We start from the raw sequence: 26364 nt of genomic DNA on the forward strand, positions 1-26364 counted from the left end.
TAATGTGACTTGCAATTTACCATTTAAATTCAAAATTTTTTAATGTACCATTTCAAAAAATAATTAATTAACATTATTATAAGTTCGTAAAAGGGCAACGTATTTGCACATAGCCTAATTAAACATACCTCTGGAATTTATTTTAAAGACCTTTCTATTTCTAAAATAAATCAAGCCACACACAGCCATATCATCATTACATAAAAAATATATGGCTACAGTGAAGTTGTTTGTAATTTTAATTTAAATTTCCTTAATAGTATAAATGTGCATTTAAAGTAAAACAAAAGCCTCAAATATGGAAATCACATCAGATATTAAGGGTTTTATCTTTAAAATATGCTTTATATCTTTATCTTGTTGTGTTTTACTATGGTTTTCTATATTTTCGTATGGTCTTTTATATTATTTATATATTCCTGCATTCGCACACGTCAAAGCAGTCTATCTCAGCTACGAGTGCGTAAAGTATATATGTCTTATTTAATTGTTTTTACTGAAGAGCAGCTTTAGTTTATGTCACTAAAAATGCGTTTCTTTTATAGGTTTATAGATATATTTGAATATCTTAAATCTTAACTTGAATAGGTGTATTAATCTGTCGATTGAACAGGTGTTCAGATAAGAATGCCTTTGCTTGGCGCTAACCCAGGGTAGTGATTAAGATTTCCGATCAGTTAATGGTATGTTATTCAATGGAAACAATGTGTGTGTGTAGAGAGAGAGAAACAGAGACAACTGACTCTAAAATAATGACCAACTGATCAAAAAGGTTTTAATTTTTTGTGAAGAAAGGAGATGAATATTGCTGAGGGCAATTTGCATCATGAAGTTATTTTGTTCAAGATTCTTGTAGTCTGTTAAAAAATACTAAATAGAAGTGTGGTATATGACTTCATTTGTGGTCATTCGTATCCTTAAGTAATTTATATGTGATTTACATAGAATTTTTCTTCTTAGATTTATAACCATATATATATATATTTTATTTTAAGATTCAGTTGATTATACTTTGCTTTATGTGATTACAGCAAAGCCTCGAAGGTTATCTGCCTAAGGGAAGGGATGCCTTTATGGAGGACTTTCTAAGGGAAGCTTGCTTGTATACACATTACACATGGGGAAAACCACGAAAATGCCCTTGCAGCCAGCCTGTTCCTAGGATTCGAACTTTGGACAGAACTACTTGAGTTCAGCGACTTTATCGCTCGGCTGCTGGTGGGCCTCAGTTGCTTAGAAGGTGCATCCTTTAATTTTATTACCATGAACAGGGAAAAGAAATTGAGATACATTTTTAAAAGATTGACCTGAAACTTAATTGGTTATAATTTATTAACAGCTGTAGTATTTCTATTTAAATTAATAATTTTGAAAAGTCTATTAAAATTCTTCCATTTTGAAGTGGTCACTTAGTCGTAGCAAATTAAATCGCTCATCTCTTACGTGTAAGTTTTAGATGCTGCCAAATTCGTATGCTCTTTAACAAGGGAGTAGTATCTTTATTACTTTAGAGTTATTAATACAGTTGAACTCGCGTATAAGGAGCGTGAAGGGACTGTGATGTTTGCTTGTTATAACCAAGTGCTCGTAAAAAATAGTCATCATGACTGCTACTGCTATTTGTGAAAAAAATTCATACAAACTGACTATATTTGTTTTTTATTATTATTTCTGTACAGTTCAAAAGAAGTTTGTTAATCTGCTTTGAACTGTCTTGCATTCTTTTGTTATTGTTCTTAACAATTACAGTCATTCTTATTTTAAGCAAATGCAGCCATTAATTTTTCATTGTTCTTTAACAGTGTTGAAACAGTAGAAGAAGCTGAATCATACTTTGGTTAATACTCTATTTTAGGGTGGCCCATGAATCATCGCCAAGTTGTTGTTTCATTTATTGCCAAATTGGTTTCATTTATGGTAATCTGAGTAGTTGAATCTTAATGGAAATCCTACTTTGATGTGATTGTTTGCATGATTGCAGTGAATTTGACTGATCAAAAAATATTTTTAAGGGCTTATTTCTGCATTGGATGTCAGTTAGGAAGTTGTGCTGTACACTGTAAAATGGCTGTATGTGATGAGATTAACCTGAAGTTTCTGTATGATTTGGAATGAAAGGGAAAAAAGTATTAATTGAATGGTGTATAAATGAAGGTTTATTTAGTGGTCATTATAAGTGTCCTGTTTGTGCGAAGGAAATGCCTATGTTCGAACGTAAAGATTGTTCAGATGGCTTTAAATGGGTTTGTCACAAAAAAAGTTCTTGCAAGAAATGCCACCAACAGTCTGGCACGACAGAGGATATTTTTTACTCTCATTTTTGTGAATTTATGTGGCAGTATGCATATTCTAGTTCAGATAATTTTAGAAAGTTTTTGGGATGCTGTTAAGGAATTTTGTGTGCCACAGACTGAAGACACAGAAATTTCTAAATATGTCAATACTTCCTTTTTGTTATGCGTACATACAATAACATGTATTTCCTTTTTTATGTTCTTTCATTGTGTGATTTAAAATGCAGTTTGTCGAGCTTCGATTGGCTGCAAATTGTATTCAGTTTTGGTGATGAATAACTTTGTTTTAACATTATATGATGTCGTTATTCTCCTGACTTTTTTTAAAGTGAAAATACATCAATGTGTACATGGACAAAGTCAAGGGAGTGCGTAATGCTGAGTTTGTGCAATTCTTTGATTTTTTTTTTTTTTTTTTAAGTGAAATTAGATCGATGTGTACATGGACACCGAGTTTGTGCAATTCTTTGACTTGTTATTTTGGTTTCGTGTAGCGGCCATCTTAAAATTGTGCCTTGCTGGCCAATCGCCAGTTTTCGCCAAGAGGTACCCTGAAATATATTTTTACCAATGCTTTTTCCAGATTTTAGAATTTTTTAAGCCATCCTCTAATGCCCATAAAATCCTTACATTTTCGTCAAATGACAAAACTTTTACACCTCAACATCGTAAGACAAAATTTAACGAGCATACTGTATGAATGCAGATCAAAGAACGACTTCCACACAAGTCCACTATGCTGCTACTCCTGTATTAAGTAAACTTCTGTACAGTCAACAAACTCTGTCATCTCCATCTGTCTCCTCAAGGTCATCGTGGGATGTCCTCGCTCTTCGCACATACACTCTGCAAAATGAAAACGGCTGCCATCATGTGTTCACAAGATTTATGACTCAATAATAACTTCCAGTTGACTTTGGAATGTTAAAGGAATTATTTCAAGAAAGGATTAGCTGAGCTGGAGAGTCAATAGAAATTTTATGAACTGCAAAAATATTGCTCGCTATAATTGGGGTTTGTTTGTTAAAAGAAGTTATGCTGCCATAGACTTAACATTGTACCAACCAAGTATTTCTGATTTCCTCATTCCTTCTCATTAAATCAGGGCTTGTTATAAGCAAGTTGTAATCTAATTCATGAAAGAATTAGCAATTCCAACACAACTTTGATGCTAAGATGCATCTTGTTTTTAATGCAGTTTATTGAAAAAAGGGTGCATCTTGAGATCAAAGAAATAAAAATTAGGCTAATCTTTGGAATATGGTAACAGGTAGTTTGGCGACATTTTGGTAAGGCGATAAAGTTTACTAGCTAGGACTTTAGCAGTGTACATGGATAAAGTCAAGAGTGTGTGCAATGCCATTTTTGTGCAATTCTGGGATGTCTTTTTAAGTGAAAATAGGTCATAGATACCATGTATGTGCAGTTGGCCAGTGAAAATAGGTCATGGATACCGTGTATGTGCAATTCTTAAAAACGCAGCAAGCAGTTTGTGATTCTGCACTTTCTCCCAATTTTGCACCTAATCTTCGTCATGATTAAGCACTTTTGTTCCATAAAAGTTCTAGCATAGACGTAATTCAACTAGCAGATTGTTGGAAAAAAAAATGTTGAGTTAAAAAAAAAAAAAAAAAAAAAAAAAAAAAAATGCCTTTACTTTGTGAAAACAAATTGGTGTCCAAACAAACTAGCAGGTTGCTGTAGCAGGGTTGGTCGCCAAAAAAATCGCCAAGTTACCATAATCCAAAGATTAACCAAAAATTATTTACTTCTTACCTTCTGACTGAAACTGTTTTCAGACTTTCACTTTGTGACTCTTTAATTTTTTGGATTTTGAAGTACACTTGGATCCAATGCATTTTGAAATTTAGCAAAAATAGATTGAGATCTGCCATTACCCTGATGAATTCTTAACTCAGAGGAATTAATTCTCATTATTCAGTTTTTAAAGTGTATGTATTTATAAACAAATATATTTTACTTGTTTCTCCCCCTAGCAATTTGAAATTAAATTTTACAGTCTTAGGAAGTGTATTATGCATTCATTTCTAACTTATATACGAGGGCTATCCAGAAAGTAGATTACGTTTTGGAATAAAAAAATAAACAAAGTATAGGAAACAAATTTTATTATATACAGATGAAAGCCACACTCAAATACTACTTTTCTACATAGTCACCATACAAATTAAGGCATTTATCGTAGCGATGTACGAGCTTGGAAATTCCTTCGTCGAAAAATTCGGCCGCCTGCGCCTTCAACCACTTCGTTACCTCTTCTTGCAGCTGTGCGTCGTCATCAAAACGCTGCATAGCCAGCCACTTCTTCATTGCTGGGAATAGGTGGAAGTCGCTCGGTGCCAGGTCGGGACTGTACGGCGGATGAGGAAACAACTCCCACTTAAAAGATTCAAGAACTTTACGAGTGACATTTGCCGTGTGGGGCCGGGCGTTGTCGTGAATCAACAAGATCTTAGAGCTCAACATTCCTCTGCGCTTGTTTTGAATTGCTCTTCTGAGTTTTTGGAGAGTTTGGCAATACCTTTGAGAGTTTATTGTAGTGCCTCTTTCTAGGAAGTCCACCAAAATTACACCTTTTCTGTCCCAAAAAACAGTCGCCATCATCTTCCTTGCCGACATTGTTTGCATGCATTTCTTGGGTTTTTGGGGAGAACTTGTGTGCCCCCACTGCATTGATTGCAATTTTGTTTCACAGTTCACATGTTTCACCCATGTTTCGTCACCAGTAACGATGCGATCGAGTAAAGAGTCACCATCCTTATGGTAAGCGTCCAAAAAGTTCAACGCTGCAGCCATTCGCTGATTTTTGTGGTCCTCTGTCAAGATTTTTGGAATCCATCTTGCACAAAACTTGTGGTAACCAAGCTTTTCGCTGATGATTTCGTGCAACAAACTTCGCGAAATTTGTGGAAAACTCAAAGAAAGTTCCGTTATTGTGAAATTTCGATTTTCACGGACTTTAGCATCGACTTTTTCGAGAAGTTCGGCGGTCACTATGCTGGGTCTCCCACTTCGATCTTCGTCGTGAACATTGGTTCGGCCATTTTGAAATCTTATGACCCACTGACGCACTCCACCTTCAGTGATAATGTTGTCCCCATACACTTCACGAAGCTGCCGATAGATTTCCATCGGTTTACAGTTTTTTGCAGTCAGAAACCTTATTACTGAGCGCACCTCGCGGGATTTTCAATTAACGCAGACATTTCAAACCGTCACAGTATCTGAACGGAGCACAGCACGAACCTCTCACTAGCACGGCTAGATGCAGACTGAGCTGCGCAACGCTCTGACCCCAAGATGGCCGCGCTAGCCCCGCCCCTAGCGGACACAGACGAAAACGTAATCTACTTCCTGGATGGCCCTCGTATATGTTATAATAAATTGGCCTGAAAGGGGAATTTCGTAGAATTGTTCTTAGTAATCATGGCTAGAGTGTGCAGATGGTGAAAGCAGGTAACTGAAACTCTTTTAAAAAATCACTTGATACTCCAAACATCTTTTTATTACTCGTTGATTCTTATCAACATACCTCATTACATGACATAGCTTAATGGGGACAGTCTACACGCCACAGTTTTAAACTGTGTTGTTATGTTTTCTAAACAATGGGAAAATATAGCCAAGCCATAGATGTGGTGTATTCAGGCATAAGCAAGCAGGGAACGATAGTGTGCACAAGGCAGCTGAAGTATTTGTACTTTGAAATCCTTCTCTTGAGCTATGATATTGGACGAAAGCTCATAGCAGTGCAGAATACTGCAAGGAAAGAGTGACGTCTATGCAGAAGCAAAAGGGCTGGTCTTTTAATTCAAACTAGAAATTCAAAGGTCTGTTGCCAATTAAGTGTATATGTGCATATATATTACATAAACACATGTGTGTGGTGTACTGACTACACCAGCTCAAACTTGCTTTATACTTTACATTTGCATTTTTTGGCCCACTTTAAGGCATATAAATAAATAGGTGCTGTATATTGTTATAATGATTGTATTCTGACGATATTCTGGAAGCTGATCTGTCAGCACTATCCTCATCTTCAGGGCAGATGTTTTTATTTTATTCGGCTTATAATTCCTTACTAAATGTAGTGTTTCATCTCGATGTACTCCGGTATGATTTAAATCAATTTCCATATCATTATAAATATCGCAAATACACGTCAAATAGTTTTCTGGTTGCAATTTTCTAATTTCGATTTTTAATTGTATAATTTCTGCATGCCATCTTACCAGATTTAAGTTGATGATCTATAATCCGGAATCGCCAAAGTCCCTCGAGTCCGGATTAAAGACTTTGTACTGTATATATACATATATATATATTATTTATTTACTATAGTTATAGTTATTTATTTACTAAAGAAATATTGAATATATTATCTCCTAATATAAATTTAGTATATATAAGAGAAAACAAGGGAATTATTAGTAATAAATAGCATAATACTTGCATTAAAGCTGCAAAGTAATAAAAAAATAATTTATTTTTAGTAGATTAGTACATTATTGAATATATATGTATTTTAAAAATAAAGTAGTTAAGTTAGAATTCTCTTGAAATGAATTTACATATAGCATTCTAACTTAACTACCGTATTTTTCGCCATATAAGACGCACCCAATTTTAAAGGAGGCAAATCTAGAAAAAAAAGATTATGAACCAAATTCTGTAGTAAAATATTTTATATCAACTGTATGAAGTTAACAGCAGTTTAAGAAAAATTTTATGTCAACCATGTAACATACTAAGAGCTATCTTTACTCTCATAAACAGTCAGCAAACAGTGAAAGTAACAAAAATAAGGCTGTCATGTTTCTATTCTAACCCCAAGAATTCCTCTTCTTCGCTGCTATCAGAAATGAGGAAGGACAGATCCACACAGTCATTGTCATCACTTTCTTCCTCACTGGTGTCAAATAAGACGTCGTCTTCTGTTCCATCCAAGGCATTACTAATGCCACACTTCTTGAATGATTTTACAACAATGTCTTTCTTTACGGAGTCCCATGACCTTTTAACCCATTCACACACTTGTGTGATAGTATTCCTTTGGCATTTTTTGTGCAATTCTGGTTTTGGTGCGCATAGAAAGGCCAGATCTCTTCATAAATCTATAGCACCACGATGGTGATCCGGTGAAATCCTGAATGCCTTTCTCCACAGCAATGCGTTTGGCCTCATAAATTATCATTTTTGTTGAGACAGAAAGTCCATTTTGCCGGTGACGTGTGATCCACTCCTTTACTTCTACCTCTAACTCTGGCCACTTTGCAGTTGGTCCACGCAAGGTGTGCTTGCTTTTATCCAACTTTTGGAGCTGATCCTCCTGTTTCCTCCACTCTCTTATCATTTTCTCAGTTGGAGGTGGCCCAAAGTGTCTCTCCGCTGCTCTGTTTCCATGCTCCTTAGCAAATTTTATTACTTCCAGCTTGAAAGCAACTTTATATGCCAGTCTCTTCTGCTTCGACATCTTGATGGGGTGGTATGAAATATGATATATTTCATTCAGATATACCATACTACATATATCACAGCTCACAGCTATCCGCGCCTCCGCTTGCTCCCGCACTGCGATTGGCTGAGCGAAGAGACGCGTGCCTTTACCCGCTCCCGCGCTGGCTTATGAGACTCTAAAAAGTGCACAAAGCCAGCGCGGGAGCGAGCGAAGGCACGCGCCTCTTCGCTCAGCCGATCGCAGCGCGAGGCAGAGACCGTCCAAATACAGTGCGAGGCAGGGCGGAGCTTCCTGGTCTCAGACGGCGCCAAGAGGTGGAAGGGAACAGAGTGGCCGAGTATTCCTGCGGTAAGGTATGTATGCAGAGGTGGAGGGACAACGGAGGGCCATGGTGGGCTTTTGAATTTGCCGTATAAGACGCAGGCACTTTTCCCCCCTGATTTTGGGGAGAAAAAGTGTGTCTTATACGGCGAAAAATACGGTACTTTATTTTCAAAGGAAATAATATATTCAATAATCTACTAGAAAATATATGTATGTATCTATACATACAAGTATAACCATGCTTCTGAAAGATTTCATCAACAAGCTGATAAGTTTCCAGAAGTATGCTTTTGACCTACAAAGGCAAAATAATCCTTTACTGCCACATATTGGAATTACCAATGTACCTATAGTAATGTTTGATTTAACAGAAAGTAAAATAATTGATGAGAAAGGTGCAAAATCGATTCAGATAAAAACAGCAGGTGATGAAAAAACTTACCTTAGTGCTTTCCTGCTTAGCAGATGATTAAAAATTAGAATCCATGGTTACTTTCAAAAGGACAATGATGCCAAAAAGTAATTTCTCAAATGGTGTTTTCTTTCATGTTGACAAGAAAGAATGGTTGGATAAAAACTGTGTACAGCTGTGGATAAGAAATGTTTGGCAAAAGTGGTCTTGTTGCCTTAAAGAATCCAGAAAGTCTTTTAGTTTGGGACATGTTCAGGTCCCATCTAATGGATAATGAGAAGAAATTGATGAGAGTGTAACACAGATATGCCAGTTATTCCAGGAAGATAAAAGCCTTAATTCAGCCGTTAGGTATGTGCATCAATAAACCATTCAAAGGAAATTTAGAATAACAGGAAATTTGTGAATGTTAGAAGGAGAAAAACATTTGCAAAAGATGGTCAACTGCATAGTGCCAGTCTAGAAATAGTGTGCGAGTGGATAATCAAAGCATGGCATAAAATTAAACCAGACGCATTTCAAAAGTCATATAAAAATGTAGTATCTAACAATCTAGATGGAAGGGAAGATGATTATTTATTTATGAATCTGGGTAACACTGTTGGTGAAGATGAAAACAAATAAATACAGAAGTAAATTACAAACTTTAAAATTGTGATTTCATTTGAAAATAATGAGTATTTTACAATGAAAAAACACTATATTGACATAGTGCAATTACAAAAAATCGGTTAAATTGTTTTTCTTTCTTGCATATGCAGAAATCAGTAACCACTTGTTTCCCACCAAACCAGAAATGTATTAAATCAACGCTTTTGCCTAGGCCACTGTTAACAAAGAAACATTCTTAAACTGATATAAATTTTGAATAACACTTTATCAGTTTTGGAAAGATCAGACAAAACAAGATAGTTGTTCCTGAAGAAGGTTCAAGTTCTAATCATATTCTTCTAAGTTTAAAATTTCTCACTGTCAAGACAGTTGTAATAAAATTAGTCACCTTGTTGTAGGTTGGAAGTATATAAGTAGTAATAATATTTCAGGCAATATAGGTTGTAGCTTTCTTTTCGTATACCTTGTACGTGAATTTCCCCCCTTTCTGAACAGTTGGGCATATTTGTCCAACTGTTTATTTGCATAGGAGTGTTTTGCTTTAAGATATAAAAGCTATTTTTATTATACACTTTTTATATTGTTTTTATTAACTAATGTTGTATTATGTACCTTGCCAATGGCTGAAAGACTAAAACTACAGAATATTCTTAATTTCAAATTGAATTCAATTCATGTCAGTCAAATGGGCTGGTTGATTGAATACTTTTGTAATTTTCCTTGTATGTTGCCTAAACATGAGCACATGCAAATATAAAAGTCTGTATAAATGTAACTCTTCTAATAGAGATTATCTTTAAGTATTTTTTATTGATAACAATCACTTTATTATTTATAATTGAGCTAAATTAATTCTTATAAATAAATATTACACTAATTTAATGTATGGATTTTCTTTTTTAGGAAATCTGAACATTTACATTTCCTGATGCATCCTGTGTTTTACACTGAATATTTTATTATACCCTTAATCCTTTAAAGTAATGTTAATCAGTTATCAGTGAAAAAATAAAAATATTTATGAAAAGGTGATGTGAAGTATGCTTAAAACTTATGTAGAAGATAGTTACTTTTCGTTTATTTGCAAGCTTTAAATTGTACTTAATTTTGGTCATCTGTGTATGCATTTCCTAACGACATAAAAGTATTGTAAACTTTTATTTGTCTGTGTTTTTGCTGTTAAATATTTTCATAAAATTTAGGGGAATGAGTATGATATTTGTAGTGCATACTTATTTATTCACATGTTGTTATACAGTTTTTGGTGGGCTCATATCTATTTTAAATTTTTGCAGTGCAGCCTGTGCAAAAGGTAAATGCAAATACCCTTCTGATAATATCACTTTAGTAGAAAAGTCTCACAATGAAGTAAGCAGTATTATTTTTACATCATGTGATTTATCTCATAGTTAAAATTTGGCAAATAGTGATGAATAAAATAATATAAGATTAAAACATTTAAACTTGTTTTAAAGTTGATATTAATATTTAACATGAAATAAATTATAATTCTATTATTTGTGTGTCATGTAAAATAGCTTTTTTATCAATAATTAGACATTTTCTGTGAATTCAAATTGTTTGATTCGACTGAGAAATTAAGGAATTTGTGTACTTTTCTGTTATCAAGACCAGATACCGAAATATATGTATGTATGTATGTACGTGTTTGTTTTGGTTTGGTTTATTTAATTATGGCAAAGCACACTAGGGCTATCTGCCTAAGGGGAGGGATGCCTTTGTGGAGGACTTTCTAAGGGAAACTGGCTCGTATACACATTACACATGGGAAAAACCACGAAAACACCCATGCAGCCAGCTTGTTCATGGGATTCAAACCTCGAATTTATAAACACACATACATGCATATATACATACATTTCTAAATCCAGTCTTAATAACAGAAGAGTATCGGAATCAGTATCGTTTTTTCCATCTAATCTAAAAGCTTCAATTTCTGTCTTCCTCTTTCGAAAAAGATTAATTTACTCAAATATAAATTTAGAAGGTACTTTCGGTTAATCTTTGGATTATGGTAACTTGGTCAAAATTTGGCGACCAACCCTGCTACAGCAACCTGCTAGTTTTTGTTTGGATGCCATTTTGTTTTCATGAAGTAAAGGCATGTTTTTTTTTACTCAACATTTTTCTCCAACAATCTGTTAGCCGAATATACGCTTATGCTAGAACTTTTGTGGAACAAAAGTGCTTAATCATGATGAAGATTAGGTGCGAAATTGGGAGAAAGTGCAGAATCACAAACTGCTTGCCGCGTTTTTAAGAATTCCACATACATGGTATCCATGTACACGTCAACCTATTTTCACTTAAAAAAAAATCCCAGAATTGCACAAAAATGGCATTGCGCACACTCTTGACTTTATCCTTGTACACTGCTAAAGTCCTAGTTAGTAACCTTTATTGCCTTACCAAAAACTACTACGCCAAACTACCTGTTACCATATTCCAAAGATTAGCCATACTTTCTGATTAAATAGGCCACTGCATAAGTCTTTGGCAATATTTGAAATTTTTATATTATAGATTGGGCAATTGTTTGCCAGTTTTGGTAATTATGTATGTTGGCTGCTTTAAATTAGAAGTATCAGAATAAGGAACTAAAGTTTGAAACTTAACATAGGAATTGTGATTATATTTTTAACTCCTTTGCGATGGCATGTTGCTGAACTAAAAACCCTCTGCTGATGAGTATGTCATATATGCATCAGTAAAAAATGTCGCTAGCAGCTGGGTGATGCACTGGTGTAACACATCGTCTCCAAGGTTAGTTGCGTTAAGCAGTATGCCATCTGGTAAGAGGATTATAAAAGGGTATATTCTTATTATTTGCTTCTCCTGTTTCAGCATGTAGGACAACTGCTATGTTTTTGGCATATTTTCAAGTATAGATGCAAAAATAGCCAACACACACATACACATACCACACATGTGTTTGTTCTGCCCATAGTGCACATGGATTAATTTTTTTTTATATATAATCATCATTTTGCTGAGCAGTATTTACTGTAAATAATGGCCATATAGACTCTTGTTTCTTGTCATAAAATGTCTTGTTTCATACAAGATATTGTACTCTTCTGTTATAAGGACCAGATTCAATGTATGTATATGCATATATATGTGGGTACAGACACAGATACATATGTATGTACATATATACGTGCATACATTTTTGGACCAGGCCCTGATAACAGAACAGGACTGAAGATATTTTATTTGGTTCTTTTCTGTTTCGCTGGCGCAAATCTTGCCAAGCAAACTTTGTTGGCGACAGCATACACTATACACATAAAAAATGTTAGTTCTAAGAATTTTTTATTTTGATATGGTTTGATTTTAATATGGTTTGAAATTTTGTAAAAATCCAATAAGTAAAAACAATAAATTTGTAAAAAGACATGGTACTATTCCGTTTTGAGGACCATAAAAAATCGCCAAACTATTGTTGATGCCAGTGCTGCCAAAAATAATTGCGGCGACCCTAATGCAAGAAAGGAAGTATAATAGTAAATAACTATTTAAGGTTATTGTTTTAATTTAGATGAAAGGATAATTTCATATAACACTTTTTGGTACTTACGTATTAACGCAACCAGGCCAAAATTCGCATAAATCGCCAAATTTGGCGACCCTACTCACGGCAACCTTATGTTAATTTATTAAAGCGAGGTGTGCGTAGTTCGTAGCCTACATTGTGCCATTCGTAGATTTTTTTTTAAGTTAAAACATGTCGCCTAAATTTCGAACTTTAAGCCTAAACTCCAAAAACGCGGTTTTCGCACATGCAAAAACTACGTTTTGAACACATGATTTAAGCTAAAAATCCAAAACAAAAACAAAAAATTTAGATAGCAAAAATGTAAAGTTTCTAACCAAAAATATTTGACAAGAATCCATGTACACAGCGACATGTTTTAACTTAAAAAAAATCTACGAATGGCACAATGTAGGCAACGAACGAATCTACGAACTACGCACACCTCGCTTTAATAAATTAACATAAGGTTGCCGTAAGTAGAGTAAACAAAATAATATTAAAAACTGTATTAAAAATTATCTGTAATTAATAAATGTACATTTTCTTTCTATTCATACTTTTTTACTCAAACTTACAAATCGCGCCAACCTGGTTGCGATAATACGTAAGTACCCACTTTTTTATTATTATAATTTATATAAAAATGGCTAAACATAACTGAATGGGAGCATAAGAGTAAATAACTATTTCAAATCATTATTATAATTTATATAAAAAAAGGCTAAACATAATTGAATGGATTTCTGCATCACTATTTCACTACCGAGTTATTGCTAAAGCATAATTTCATCTCGTTAGTTGTTCAAACATAATTTTCTATCATGAATGATTCCTTTTCTTTGAAAAATTCTAATGCAGACTTTTCATCATCATGGGCAATTTCCAAATTGTTAAATTCATAGGATATTAAAAAAGGATTTAAAAATTAAACTAGTATTTCAATGGCGTCTTAATAAAGAGCTATCTAAACTTATGCAATTTGAAACAGCGTGTACGCTAGATTTGGCACGCTGTTAAATGGGCACGTTTGCTAGTTTTGGCGCTTTTGCGCATACATTTTTGGTGCAATTTTTTTACGGTCCTCGAAACGGAATAGTACCGAAGACATTAATTTAAGAATTTACTATGCTTTCATGGTTCAACATCCTGATTCGCCGGTTCTCATCTCATGATCCCAAGTGATCTCATCTCATGTAAACTATGCTACAAAAATCTAATTCTCTCAGTAATTATGTACATTAATTTCAAGTTAAATCTTAATTTGGAATAATAGTTTAAATGCAAGAATTATTTCAATTCGTACGAATAGCTTACTCAAATTATGTAAAACCGCAGTGCTTTACTTCGCTGGTGCATTCTCATTAGAATTGATGAATTTAACCCTTGATTTTGCCTTTCTATATTTTGCCTTCTGGTGAGCAGTCTGATTGCATACTAATTAACTTAATTCCCACGAATGGTCTTAGGGCATAAAATTTAACTATCTTGTAAAAATTCTATGTAAATGTATGTCAGTATTGAAAGAAACAATCAATCTGATAAGAAATGGCTGCAACTTGTTTTGAAAATGAAGCGTAAAAGGTTACAAGCGAAGATATTCCGTTTTGTATCAATTGTACCATTATTGGCGACTTTAATCGTTTGCGCCGGCAAAACAGAAAAATACCTTTTATTTTATTATAATTTATGAACAGAATAGTACTTATAAGTTGTAAAGATAACCAAGCAAACAGTTTTTGGTAATGAATTGCCAACTTTCCATGATGGTATAGATAATCAAAACGTACCTATAAATGTTTAGTTACTGCTAATATTTGCTATTAATAAAAGACTTAAATAAATATGCTTTAGCAGTATATGTTTCTTTTAAGCAAATTTCATATAACTTTGAATTCAAATTTTATATAACTTTAAATTCAAAGATATTTATTTAATTATTTATGCTTAGGTTATAGAATCTTCCCTTCTCTGCTATCATATAGTGTCTAGAACTCAAAGTATAGCCAGGCGACTTCTGATCAAGGTATTTGTATTCCAGGAACCATAATGAAAGAGTGCTTGTAGCTTCAAAAACTAAGTTACTTAAAAGAGCTTGTTAAACTTTCTTCCATATAAGAAATGGCCACTTTATTCACTGATTTAGAATATGTTATGTATCTTAAATCAGTGATCTTATACTCAGATTGTATGTAGGCCAAATGCTGAAAGCAGCTAATGGACTAAATTTTTATTTTGAAGAACATGAGAATTTATACGTATGTTTGAAATTTATTAATTATGAATTTCAAGTGTGTGATCATGGCAAAGCCTCGAGGGCTATCTGCCTAAGGGGAGGGATGCCTTCTTGGAGAACTTTCTAATGGAAACTGACAACATTACACATGGAGAAAACCATGAAAATGCCCGTTCACGGGATTCGAACCTCAGACTGAACTACCAGTGTTCAGTGACTTTACCGCTCGGCCGCTGGTGGGCCAATGCGTGAAAATAACTAGGCATGTTTGTGTTTTGTTTTCAAAAGGATTGTTTTATAATTATATATATATATATATTCATCCGTTCTCCCAAATTCGAGATCTTTTGATGTTATGTAATGCTGCTTGAAAAGTGTAACCAAAATCAATAACTAACGAATCATAGCTTCTCTGGAATCACACCTACTCTGGTATAAAAACCCCTGGCAGTTAATTACATCACTTCTGCTAGCTCCCACCTTGCTAATATCTCCTCGCTTTGCTTTCCTGTCTAAAGAGCCTGCATCTTAATGGTAAGAATCAATGTAAACAGCAATTTATCATATTTCATTATGATTGAATAAACATCTATGGAGATGATTTTATATGTGTGAAAATAAAGACTGGAAATTCTTCATGTTTTATTTTCTTTATCTGTAAGCCTTCATGCTCAGCTACAACGACTATAAGCTAATTCCTCTTCTATGTTCCCGGAAACATGCATATATATATATATATAAATGTGTAATGAACACAAATATTAGAAGTACTGATGTAAGAACACTGAGACGTAGAAACACAGAAATTCTGATGATGAAGCATATAGACAGCATATTGAAAAGGAATTTTAATCACATAGGATGTTGAAATGCCAATCCACAATGAATAGGAAACTTGGTAGTCGAGGCAGATTAAATTCCATTTTTATTTAAATTGATATTTGTGGTCACAATTCACTTTGCACTCTAATAATGCCTATTTTTAGAACATTTACATTTTTTAATACTATTGTGATAGGAACAGAGCACAGCTAAAAGCACAGAGGGGGGGGAGCTAAAAGTGCTCATTTATCCTATATTGAAAATTGCCAAGAGGAAGGTTTTGGTTTACGGTAGAAAAATTTCAGTTCTCAAAATCTTAAGTTTCCAATTAGCTGCATCAACAGCATTATACAAACTCTGCAGCATAGATTAATCTAGAAATGGTGCAATTCAGAAAATGTATTTCTACTTTTAGAAAGGAAATACCCAAATTTAAAAATCAGGAATTGAGAAGCTGCAGCCGCAGCACCAAACAGGTGATAAAGACTCAAAAACTCTAGAGAAAACCACAAATTGGCGAAACAGCAAAGACAGTAAACCTGTTTGGTAACCCTATGGGCTGACGGGGAGAGACGAGTTTTCCCCGGCAGTTCTGAGTAATGACTTCAGCCTATGTGCGTCTGTGTAACTACTTCAGTCTTGTGCCTTCAACGTGATATGTGAACTTCAGCATCCGTGTCTGCATTGGTACTGTACTCTTTCTTAAGCCATTATTATGTATCTATATTACTTTTCCTTATCAAATTTCATTCTTAATGGTGTATGCCTATTTCAATTACGATTGCTGCTTTTCTAAGTAACATTATCTATACTTTTGTAAGCATGTGTTACTCGTGCGTACCTCAAAGCTATTACTAAATTACATTATAAAGCTGATTTGCATATTTTTTTTATCTTACATTTATATATATATACATACTTACATACATGCCACCTCATAAAAATAAATCATTTCTCCATACCCACTTTCAGTTCCTTTGACCATTATAACAAATTCTGAATGATTCAGAACTCATTTATGAATAAAGTTTACTGTCTCTATAACATTATCCATGCACAAACTTTTGGCATGAAGTACTTTTTTCTAACTAATGTAGTGTATATATGCAAAATATACACTACATTAGTTAGAAAGAAAATCATGTTAGAAATGTTTCTTAATTTTATAGATATTCCATTTTCAATAACCATAGGCACTGTGCCATCACTTGCAAATGGACTCGTTTTATCCTAACTTAATTTATATTTATTTATTATGGTTTTCATTTCAGAAAAAGTATGCTGTGCACCACTTTTCCTTTCATAGGAATTATTTTTAAGAGTTCTTGAATTACTTCACATTTATTAGTAGCACTTCATGTAAAAACAACAACTTATACTATGTCTGTAATGTCAGTATTTTCATCAACTGCTGTTGAGAATGCTGCAAAATCTGCAATTCCTTTTTATTTAATGTGCAAAATCTGTGATTCCTTTTTATTTAACTGACATTGTGAATCACTGATGATTTCATTAATATGCTGTCCTGTTGTGGTACTGAGCAAACCAGTATTTTTAAATAATTGTTATTTTTTGGGAGAAAGAAGTTTTGCAGGCCTAATCAAACACTCTTAAAGGAATTTCATGTCAATGAATTGTTTTTTGCTTGTTTTTATAAGCGCATTTATAAAATTTTCAACTTTTCTTTCCTCAATTCATCTTTTAAAATGTCAATTTTTTTTTTTTTATGATTTGTTGCACAATTGCAAAGCAAACTGCATTATATTAGAACTGATATTCTCCTATTAAAAATAGAAGGTGCAATTTTGTTGTCCACAACACCTCAAAAATACATAATTTTCCTTTAATGTTGAAAAACATGTCCTTCATCATTCTCTTAACTTTTACCTTTTGTTAAAGACATTGTTTCCAATTTAACTGCTTAATTAAAATCATTTTATAATTATATTTACAACTTTAATTCAACAAGAGAAGTTTGTATGAGAGCAACACCGAAAAGCAATGCATAATTATAAACAATAGGTTTTTAATATAATGTAGATCTAACAGAAAGCACAGATAAACAGGTTTTATTGAGCCACACTTTAGTTTGCCTTCATCTAGGCAGCAATATGAACTGTATGGCTGTGCATCCAGCTAATCACTGAGTGACTGTTTTAAAGTATATATCAAATGTATCAGTTCTATAAACAGAGTCATAGCTAGGGTTTTCAGTGCCCAGGGACAACTGAAGATTTCGCACCCACTACTGCTTGCCAAGGATGGAAAACATTTAATTCTAAAATGTCGTAACATCAGTTTGGTGCCTCTTGGATTCTGTGCCCGGGTACAGATGCCCTCTTGCCCCCCCTCTAGCTGTGCCCCTGTCTATAAAATATTACGAACACCAGTATATTGAAACACCGGCAACTATCAACAAAGCAGTGAAAAGTTACAAAACGTACACTGCGCAAAAAAAAAAATTGGGACAGTTCTATATCTCCCGTTCTACTGGGCCAATCAACGAAATTCAACTTGCGTTTTTCATGACTCGAAATGGCGACTTAGAATATGTATTAGATTTATATATAACAGTATTCTGATACAAAATCACTTTTTCTGAATTAATATGCCAATTGTTTACCATATTTCGATTCTCGACTCAAATTATGCTAAACTACCAAGTTTTGTAAAAATGGCACAAGTAGTTTTTAAAATATTAGCTCTCAAAATTTTAGCTCCTCAATGTTAATTGAGTTTGGTGTATATTTATTAATCTCTCTTTTTTTATTAAATTTATTTGATTCTTCCTTTCACATTTCAAAATTCATGTTCATTCCAAATAAAATCCATCCATATTTTATGTTATATTTTTTAAATTTGTATTTTTAAATAATTTTTATAAATTTTTCAAAAAAAAATCTATAAAAATTTTACCATCATCTAAAAGTAGACGTATTTCTAAGCATACCTGCAAAAAATTAGAGTTTTTTATTCAAAATTTCTAAAGATGTATGTGAAATTATATATTGGTGCGTTTTGAAAATTGGCATATTTTTTAAAAGCGATAAAACATCAAATGTGGTTTAGACACTTTGCTAAAATTATCTGAAAGTTGGAACGGTATGACTTTTTTTCCGCTCATGCACAGTGTAAAAAGATGGGAACGAGGTGCCTTTTTTTTTCTGCTTCGGCATAAGAGAAGGGAAAGGAAAATTGGTTGCCATATATTAAGAAGTTTGCCAAGTGAATTATTCTTGACACAAACTGAAAAAAATTGTGCCAGGATAAATTTTTGAATTTCTTCATAAATTTTGCACCAAATTTTACAAAATTTAATATCTAGGCACAATTTGAGTTGTAGAATCGAAATATGGAAAAACATTGGTATGTAATTTCAGAAAAAGTCAGATTTTTGTGTAAAAATACCTATGTTAGAATAATGCTATATATAAATCTAATATATATCTTAAATTGCACTTTCGAAACATTGAAAATGCAATTTGAATTTTGTCAATCAGCCCAGTAGAACGGGAGATATAGAACTGTCTTTCCCCTTTTTTTTTTTAGTCCAAAGGGGCTTCGTCCCTAAAGGACTATTGTTTTCGTTTTGCATTAAATCACTATAAATGTCCATTTCACTTTTCAAACTGTTGCCACCAAATGTTAGTCTTGCATTATATTTGAAGAAATTAAATAATGAAAAATCTGCATAAATGTATGTCTATTTCTCATATTGTGGTAAAACAACAGTACATAGAGCCATCAAATTTTTAATGACATAATCCTCCTACGAATATGGGCATGTGGAAGACCAAATTTGAAATTTGTTTTATTATCGATTTCATATTTTGTAAAACTTTAACGAATTTTTGAGTAACAAACTCAATGATTTAAAAGCGAGCAATGGCAACACTCTATGGGGGGGGACACTTTATCTCCAGCGGGTGCGGAACTGTATATCGAAAATTCTAAAGATATTTTCATTTTAAAATTATTTTGCAACATTGCTACTGAACTGAATTTTATGGTTTAAGTGCAAAGAACATGATGTGTAATAAATAAAGGTAACACACGAAACGTTGCAAAAATGCCCCGTGGACGTAATTTAAAATCTGAAACCTTTCAGATTTTTTTAATTTTTTTTATTTATTTATTTATTTTTGTGCAGTGTGCATCTAAACTCGTGCAGTTTTTCATAGATCATGGGCTATGAAATAGTTATGTACATCATTCTGACTTTCAGGAGAGGGAGAGATGCATATGTGTCTGCTTCTTTTACTGATCAGAATTTGCAACACTGACCAGTTTTTATTCAAATGCCCTGAAACAAGAACGTATCACCTTAAAAATCATCTGCCCTGAATTAGCATGCGTGAGCTAAATATTACTGCATAACTTGTATACAGTTAAATATGTACAGAGTTGCACTAATGTAACTCTCTTCACTTCAAATTGATTGCAAAACTAATTTAAATATATTGAATAGTTCATAATAAGGGTTTGGTATGCATAGATTTTATAATGTCTTACCAGTATATATATATGTTTTTGATAGCCTCAATAACCCCATTTTTTTTCCCTACCACTACCCATTTTGCAATATATGTGTTTTGAACGCAATGGTATAATGGCACATAGATATCTTTACAAGTTTTGTTTGAATTTGTATCTCTGCTGTAAAATTTCCATAACTTAAGTATATGTTTAACAGTTTCGTTGCACCAGTGCCTTAGAATTGCAGTGTAATTCTGTAACACAGTGTGGCACTGCAATTATAAGAATATTGCCTCATTATATGATATGTATACTTGTACTGTTGCACCAGTGTATTGGTGCTGTAGAAGTACACAAATTTTTATAACAGTATTAATTTGGTGAATTGTATCGTATTATCATTATTGTGTTTGTGCATGTGTAACAGGTAATTGCCATATCTATATAATCAAAATTAATGAATATGAATTGTGAGTCAAAATTGTTTTTGCAAAATAAGAGCGATAATAGTACCCATCCAGACAAGCAATAATTGCCATAGAACATAGGGTTGCACTCTGAGGGGCAGAAAAGCATAAAGTCAAAACACATCAAGCATGAACAAAGCATCACTTCTGATGTCATTTTGTACCTGCCTATGTAGCCTATCTCCTAAGCAAGATGGCCTGGTTGCTAGTGCATTGACGTCCAGTCCAAAGGTTCCGGGTTCGAATCCCAGTATAGGCATGCATTAATTTGGAAGTCAAACAATAAAAATCAGTGTTATATTTGCAAATTTTCACAGGACTAGTTTCGATGGTTTTACTGAACCATCAACCTCTGCTGCCAAAGTGCAAATGAACGAGATAAGATATAGTGATTAGATAAGATAAGAATGGCTGGGCAAGAGTTAAGCTATTGGTGCCATCTATTGATGAAACAAGAACTGAAACATAATTTCCTTAAAGGCTGAAGGTAAAGATGGATTGGAATTAGCGTCATTAACTAGAACAGAAAGTTGTTTTTTTTTTTTTTTTTTTTTTATTTGAAACACCTCTAGAAAACCTGATTCACCAATGGAAGATTTTTTTTTTTTTTTTAATAATAATTCTTGCAGGAAAATTGAAAGTGTGATTTTCGGACCAACAATGCTGGGCAACAGAGGACTTCTGTGCTTTCTTTTTTCTAACATATGCCTCATTTTCCTTGATGCGAAATTTTAAGGCTCTCTTAGTTTGACCAGTGTAAATTAAACCACACTGGCAAGGAATAACGTAAATGACTCAGGAGTATATATCCAGAATGGGGTCATTGAGTGTGGAACTTAAAATTTTATTGATAGGAGAATAAACGACTGGAAAGTTACATTTATGTAATATACTTGCAATTTTATAGCTAATTGATAGAAAGAAAGGAATGGCAACAGAATTCTTATAATCTCCTAAAACAAAAGTGTGCCTTTTGGTGTATTGAGATGAGAATTTTTTAACTGCTTTAATAATGTTGTGTGAAATGCCCGTCAATAGCTTCTACTTTTAAACAATTTAGTTCTTGATCAAGAGCCAGTTTGGTGAAGCAAACTTGAAGTGTACAAAAAACATAGGAATAAAATGTAGCTAACTTTTGTTTAGTAGGATGACATGATTTGAAGTGTGGTGGAAGGCAAACTGATGAAGGTTAAATGTAAACCGTAGTACTGAAGTTGGATGTGTTACGTGTGACCAAAATGTCGAGGAATGGAAGAGAATTGCATGTCTCAAGCTCAAAAGTGAACTGAATATCAGGATCGATGGAATTCATTGTTGAAAAAACTTTATTTAAATCATTTTTATTACTGTCAAAACAGGTAAAAGTATCGTCTACGTAACAGAACCATACCAGGGAGTTTAAAGTTTCAAATAATTTTGATTCATAATAATGCGTGTAGATATCAGCCAGGATAGGACTTGAGGGGGCTTCCCATGGCTAATCCCTCTTTGCTTGTAATACTTATTTTTTAAAACAAAATGCGTTTGTTTCAAACAGAGTTGAGTGAGGGAAATTAGCTCATCAGTTTTATTGCAAGAGAAATGAAATTCATGAAGTCTGGTGTCTAGACATCTTAATGCACACTCCACTGGAACCTTGGTGAATAATGATTTTACATGAAAAGAAACCATGAGTAAATTTCTAGGAGAAATGCTTTTAACTTCTTTTTTTACAAACTCTTTTGAATTTTTATAGTGTAAATGTTATTATATAATAGAGTTGAAAAATCTAGAAACTAAATACCTAGCTAACGGGTACAAGGCAGTGCCTAAATTTGATACGATAGGGCAGAAAGGAATAAAACTTTTATGAATTTTGAGAAGAGCGTATAATCTGGCACAATTCATAACAGATGGGATACGTGACTGTTTTAAGTTGGTCGAAAGGATTTGTGAAGATTTGATCGCAGTTTTTATTTTTGAGAGTTCCGAAGGTGAAGGTTCTTTAGGGATCGGATTATATGATCCTCGTTTAAGAGTTTAGTGACACAATGAATTTCACCCAACATTATTAATCAAGCAGTTAAAAAATTCTCATCTCAACAGACCAAAAGGCACACTTTTGTTTTAGGAGATTATAGGAATTCTGTAGTCATTCCTTTCTTTCCATCAGTTAGCTATAAAATTGCGCGTATTTTACAGAAATTTAACTTTCGGGTCATTTATTCTCCTATCAATAAAACTCCGAGTTCCATACTCAAGGACCCCATTCCGGATATGAATCCCTGGGGTATTTACATGATTCCTTGCCAGTGCGGTTTTATTTACATTGGTCAAACTAAGAGAGCCTTAAAATTTCGCATCAAGGAACATGAGGTATATGTTAGAAAAAAGGAAACAAGAAGTCCTCTGTCGCCCAGCATTGTTGGTCCGAAAATCAAACTTCCAGTTTTCCTGCAGCCAAAATTATTCAAAAAATATCTTCCAATGGTGAATTAGGTTTACTAGAGATGTTTCACATTTAAAAAAAAAAAAAAAAAAAAAAAAAAAACTTTCTGTTCCAGTTAATGACTCTAATTCCAATCCATCTTTACCTTCAGCCTTTAAGGAAATTATGTTTTAGTTCTTGTTTCATCAATAGATAGCGCCAGTAGCTTAATTCTTGTCCAGTCATTCATATCTTATCTAATGACTATATCTTATCTCATTCATTTGCAGTTTGGCAGTTGAGGATGATGGCTCGGTAAAACCATCAAAACTACTCCTGTGAAAATTTGCAAAAATATAATGCTGATTTTTGTTATTTGCCTTCTAAATTAATACTTGTTTTACATATTGTTTTATCTAAATTATAGGCATAGATGTTCGTAGTATTTCGGAATCCACTTTAAGCAATAGGCCCAATCTACACAGTCCTTGTATGTTCACATGATCTTAGTGTGATAAACCATACCAAACAGTATGCAAATTTCTAGTGAGAAGAAGCAACGTAATTTTCTGTTAGTAGGTTTCATAGAAAGCCAAATAGGACAAATGTTGCCCTTTAAAAATGGCACAACATTGAATGCTTGAAAGTATATCCGTGATAAATATTATCTGAAATGTTTGGTGAAGGCAATGGCAGAGTACACATACAAGAAATTGGCACCTCGCATGGGGTAAAGCAAAAGGGAATGGATGCAAAGCACAGGGGTTTGTACAAGCAGCGGTTTCCAACGCATCATATTCCAAGTAATCTTTTCTTCAGCAGTATTGATCAAGGACTGCAAGAAGCGCATTCGTTTATGATCTCAATGCAGGATGTTCACAAAATGTACGAATGCCAGAAATGGAAGCGGGAATCTTGGCGAGAATTGCAGTAGCTTCTTCTACAAACACATGATTGGTAGCATACGAAATGGGTATTTTTCAGAAAGTGGTGAGGCATATTGTAGACAAGGAATATATGTACCCTTACCGTGTACAAAAGGGCCAATGTTTATACCATGATGATTATCCCTGCCAGGCAGGCTTTCTGCAGTGGATGCTCAAGATGAAGAATAACAATCCATGATTTCCGGTATTATTATTTAGGGATGAGGCAACATTCAGCAGAAGAAGCATTTTGAATCTGCGAGTCAACACATTTTGTCTAACAGCAATCACCACTGCACTACCCTTCATAAACACCAGCAAAAAGTTTCTGTGAACCTTTGAATAGATATCCTTGGTGATTACATGGTAGGCCCTTACATCTTGCCACTCCATTTGACCAGTGCAGCACGCTGTAACTTCTTGGAATAAGTGCATCCCAGCTCATTGCAGGTTGTTCTGCTCCCCATCCAGGGAGACGTGGTTATGCACAGTGGAGCCCCAAGGACACTTTGCCAGGATGATCCTTCCGAATGGTGCACTTCTTGAATGCTATACATCCTGCTTGATGGATCGGACAGTGGCTTGGCCTCCTCACTCACCAGACCTCAACCCACTGGACTTTTTCTTCAAGAGGCACATGAAATCTTTAGTGTATGAGATGCCTATAAACTTGGTTGGCTAAATATAACACGTGAGAATCGTAGCTGCAGACAAAATTAACACAACATCCATGAATCTTTGGGAGGGTGTGCCAGTCATTCATTCACTAATGTGAACTGTGCAGCAACATGTATGGCTGCCACATTAAGCACTTGTTGTGAGTTTTTCTCTGATCAATAAATGAAATTGTGCAACTTTTGGTATCATTCATTCACTTTCATTCACCAACTGTTTTGAGTTCATGTTGGAATTCTAATTTTACTCTTTTCTGCCTGTCAGAGTTTAATGCAACCCTATGTTCCATAGTAATTATTGCTTGTCTGCATGGGTACTATCACTCCTCTTATTTTGTTGACTCACCTTGTATATCATGTGTTCATATGCCAGTGGTTTTTTAAAAGTATCATAGTGATATATATTTGTATCTCTACAGTTGAACAGCTTAACAGTAATTATAAAGACTACTGTAGCAAAATTTTAGGAACTGTTTTATTTTATGTATAAATTTTCTTGAATACTGCAGTTAAATAATATTTTGAAGTATAAAATAAATGGGTCTTAAGTAATAAGAAAATTTATTAATTAATTAAAATTTATTAAATTAAATTAAATTAATTTTAATTAAATTAAAATTAATTAAAATTTATTAAATTTTGTTTTAGCATTCATTATTCATATAGTGACATCTGTGAACTTGATTTTATCTTGTAATTATTCACTTCTTTCCCAAAATAATTTGAAATTCATAAATAAATCAATTATCTTATCATTTCCTAAATTACAAACAAGTTGTTAAACTTGTTTACATAACTTAAGGTTATATATAAATCTCTTGTGTTGTAACTTTATTTAGCAGTATCAAATATTTTTCTTTTATTAAAATTTTCATCCAATGAAATCTGCTTACTTCCCTTTCTAAAACAGTATGAACCGCTTCATAAAATAATTAAATGATTTTCTTATTCTTTAAAATATGACCTTATAAATTTAAATCTTTTACCCAGAACTGCTAGAATTTCTCCACTTTCATTCTACATTCACTTTTTCCTCCTATTTTCTTTAAAAGCTGGGGAATTAGGATGCCTTTAAAAATGCTTTTCTTCCAATCAGCATGGATTTGAACATTATCATGATCTTGAAGTTTATGTTGATATCAATGCCAATTGTTTACCTAGCTGTACAATTTCATTTTCTTCTGTTTTAATTTTATGATTTAATTTTCTGAGGAAAAATAGTATCTTCACTTGTACTACTTTCTTCTTCAGGCTACTCGCAGTTAATACCCCCTTTTCTAAAAAGCATTCCTATATCATATTCCTGTCTGTACTATACCATGCACCTTTTCAACTGTATCAGTCAAAGAAATCTTCTTAATCTATTCATCAATATTTCCTACTAAATTTATAAGTGCCATTAGAGTAAAATGACCACATTTTCATTGAGACAAAACGGGACAAATGGAATGAAATGAAAATTGTAATTTAGTTATGAAAGCAGACCAATAATTTAAAAAATATATATTTTATTGTATACATTCATATACTTGTCTATAAATATACTTTGGTAACTATAAAAATATTTGTTTGTTACCAATAGTTAATAATAAATATACTTTTATTATTATATTATAAATAATTATATAATATTATATTATAATAATTAATAATAAATATACTTTTATCATTATAAT

At 33.4% G+C, this 26364-nt stretch overlaps 1 protein-coding gene across 10 annotated transcripts in view; it reads left to right on the forward strand.

The window, feature by feature from the left end:
- The first annotated feature begins 129 nt into the window (after positions 1-129).
- The window catches only part of Seipin (lipid droplet biogenesis associated protein seipin), an 81210-nt gene continuing 54975 nt past the window's right edge, over positions 130-26364 (forward strand). Inside the window, exons 1-3 of one of the 10 annotated variants that reach the window (XM_085816917.1) lie at positions 143-323; positions 1032-1240; positions 10420-10492. Coding sequence is in view for 6 of the 10 variants with exons in the window: in XM_085816913.1 (XP_085673039.1) it covers positions 299-459; positions 10420-10492 (234 nt within the window). In the remaining 4 variants the exon portion in view is untranslated. Of the gene's footprint in view, positions 460-1031; positions 1241-10419; positions 10493-26364 lie in introns of all 10 variants that reach the window. The other 9 variants (XM_085816916.1, XM_085816919.1, XM_085816913.1 and 6 more) reach the window with 9 other exon arrangements.

Source organism: Stegodyphus dumicola, chromosome 5, assembly GCF_044657685.1.
Source record: "Stegodyphus dumicola isolate Sdum_Otavi_A_Nest chromosome 5, ASM4465768v1".
Lineage (NCBI taxonomy): Eukaryota > Metazoa > Arthropoda > Arachnida > Araneae > Eresidae > Stegodyphus > Stegodyphus dumicola.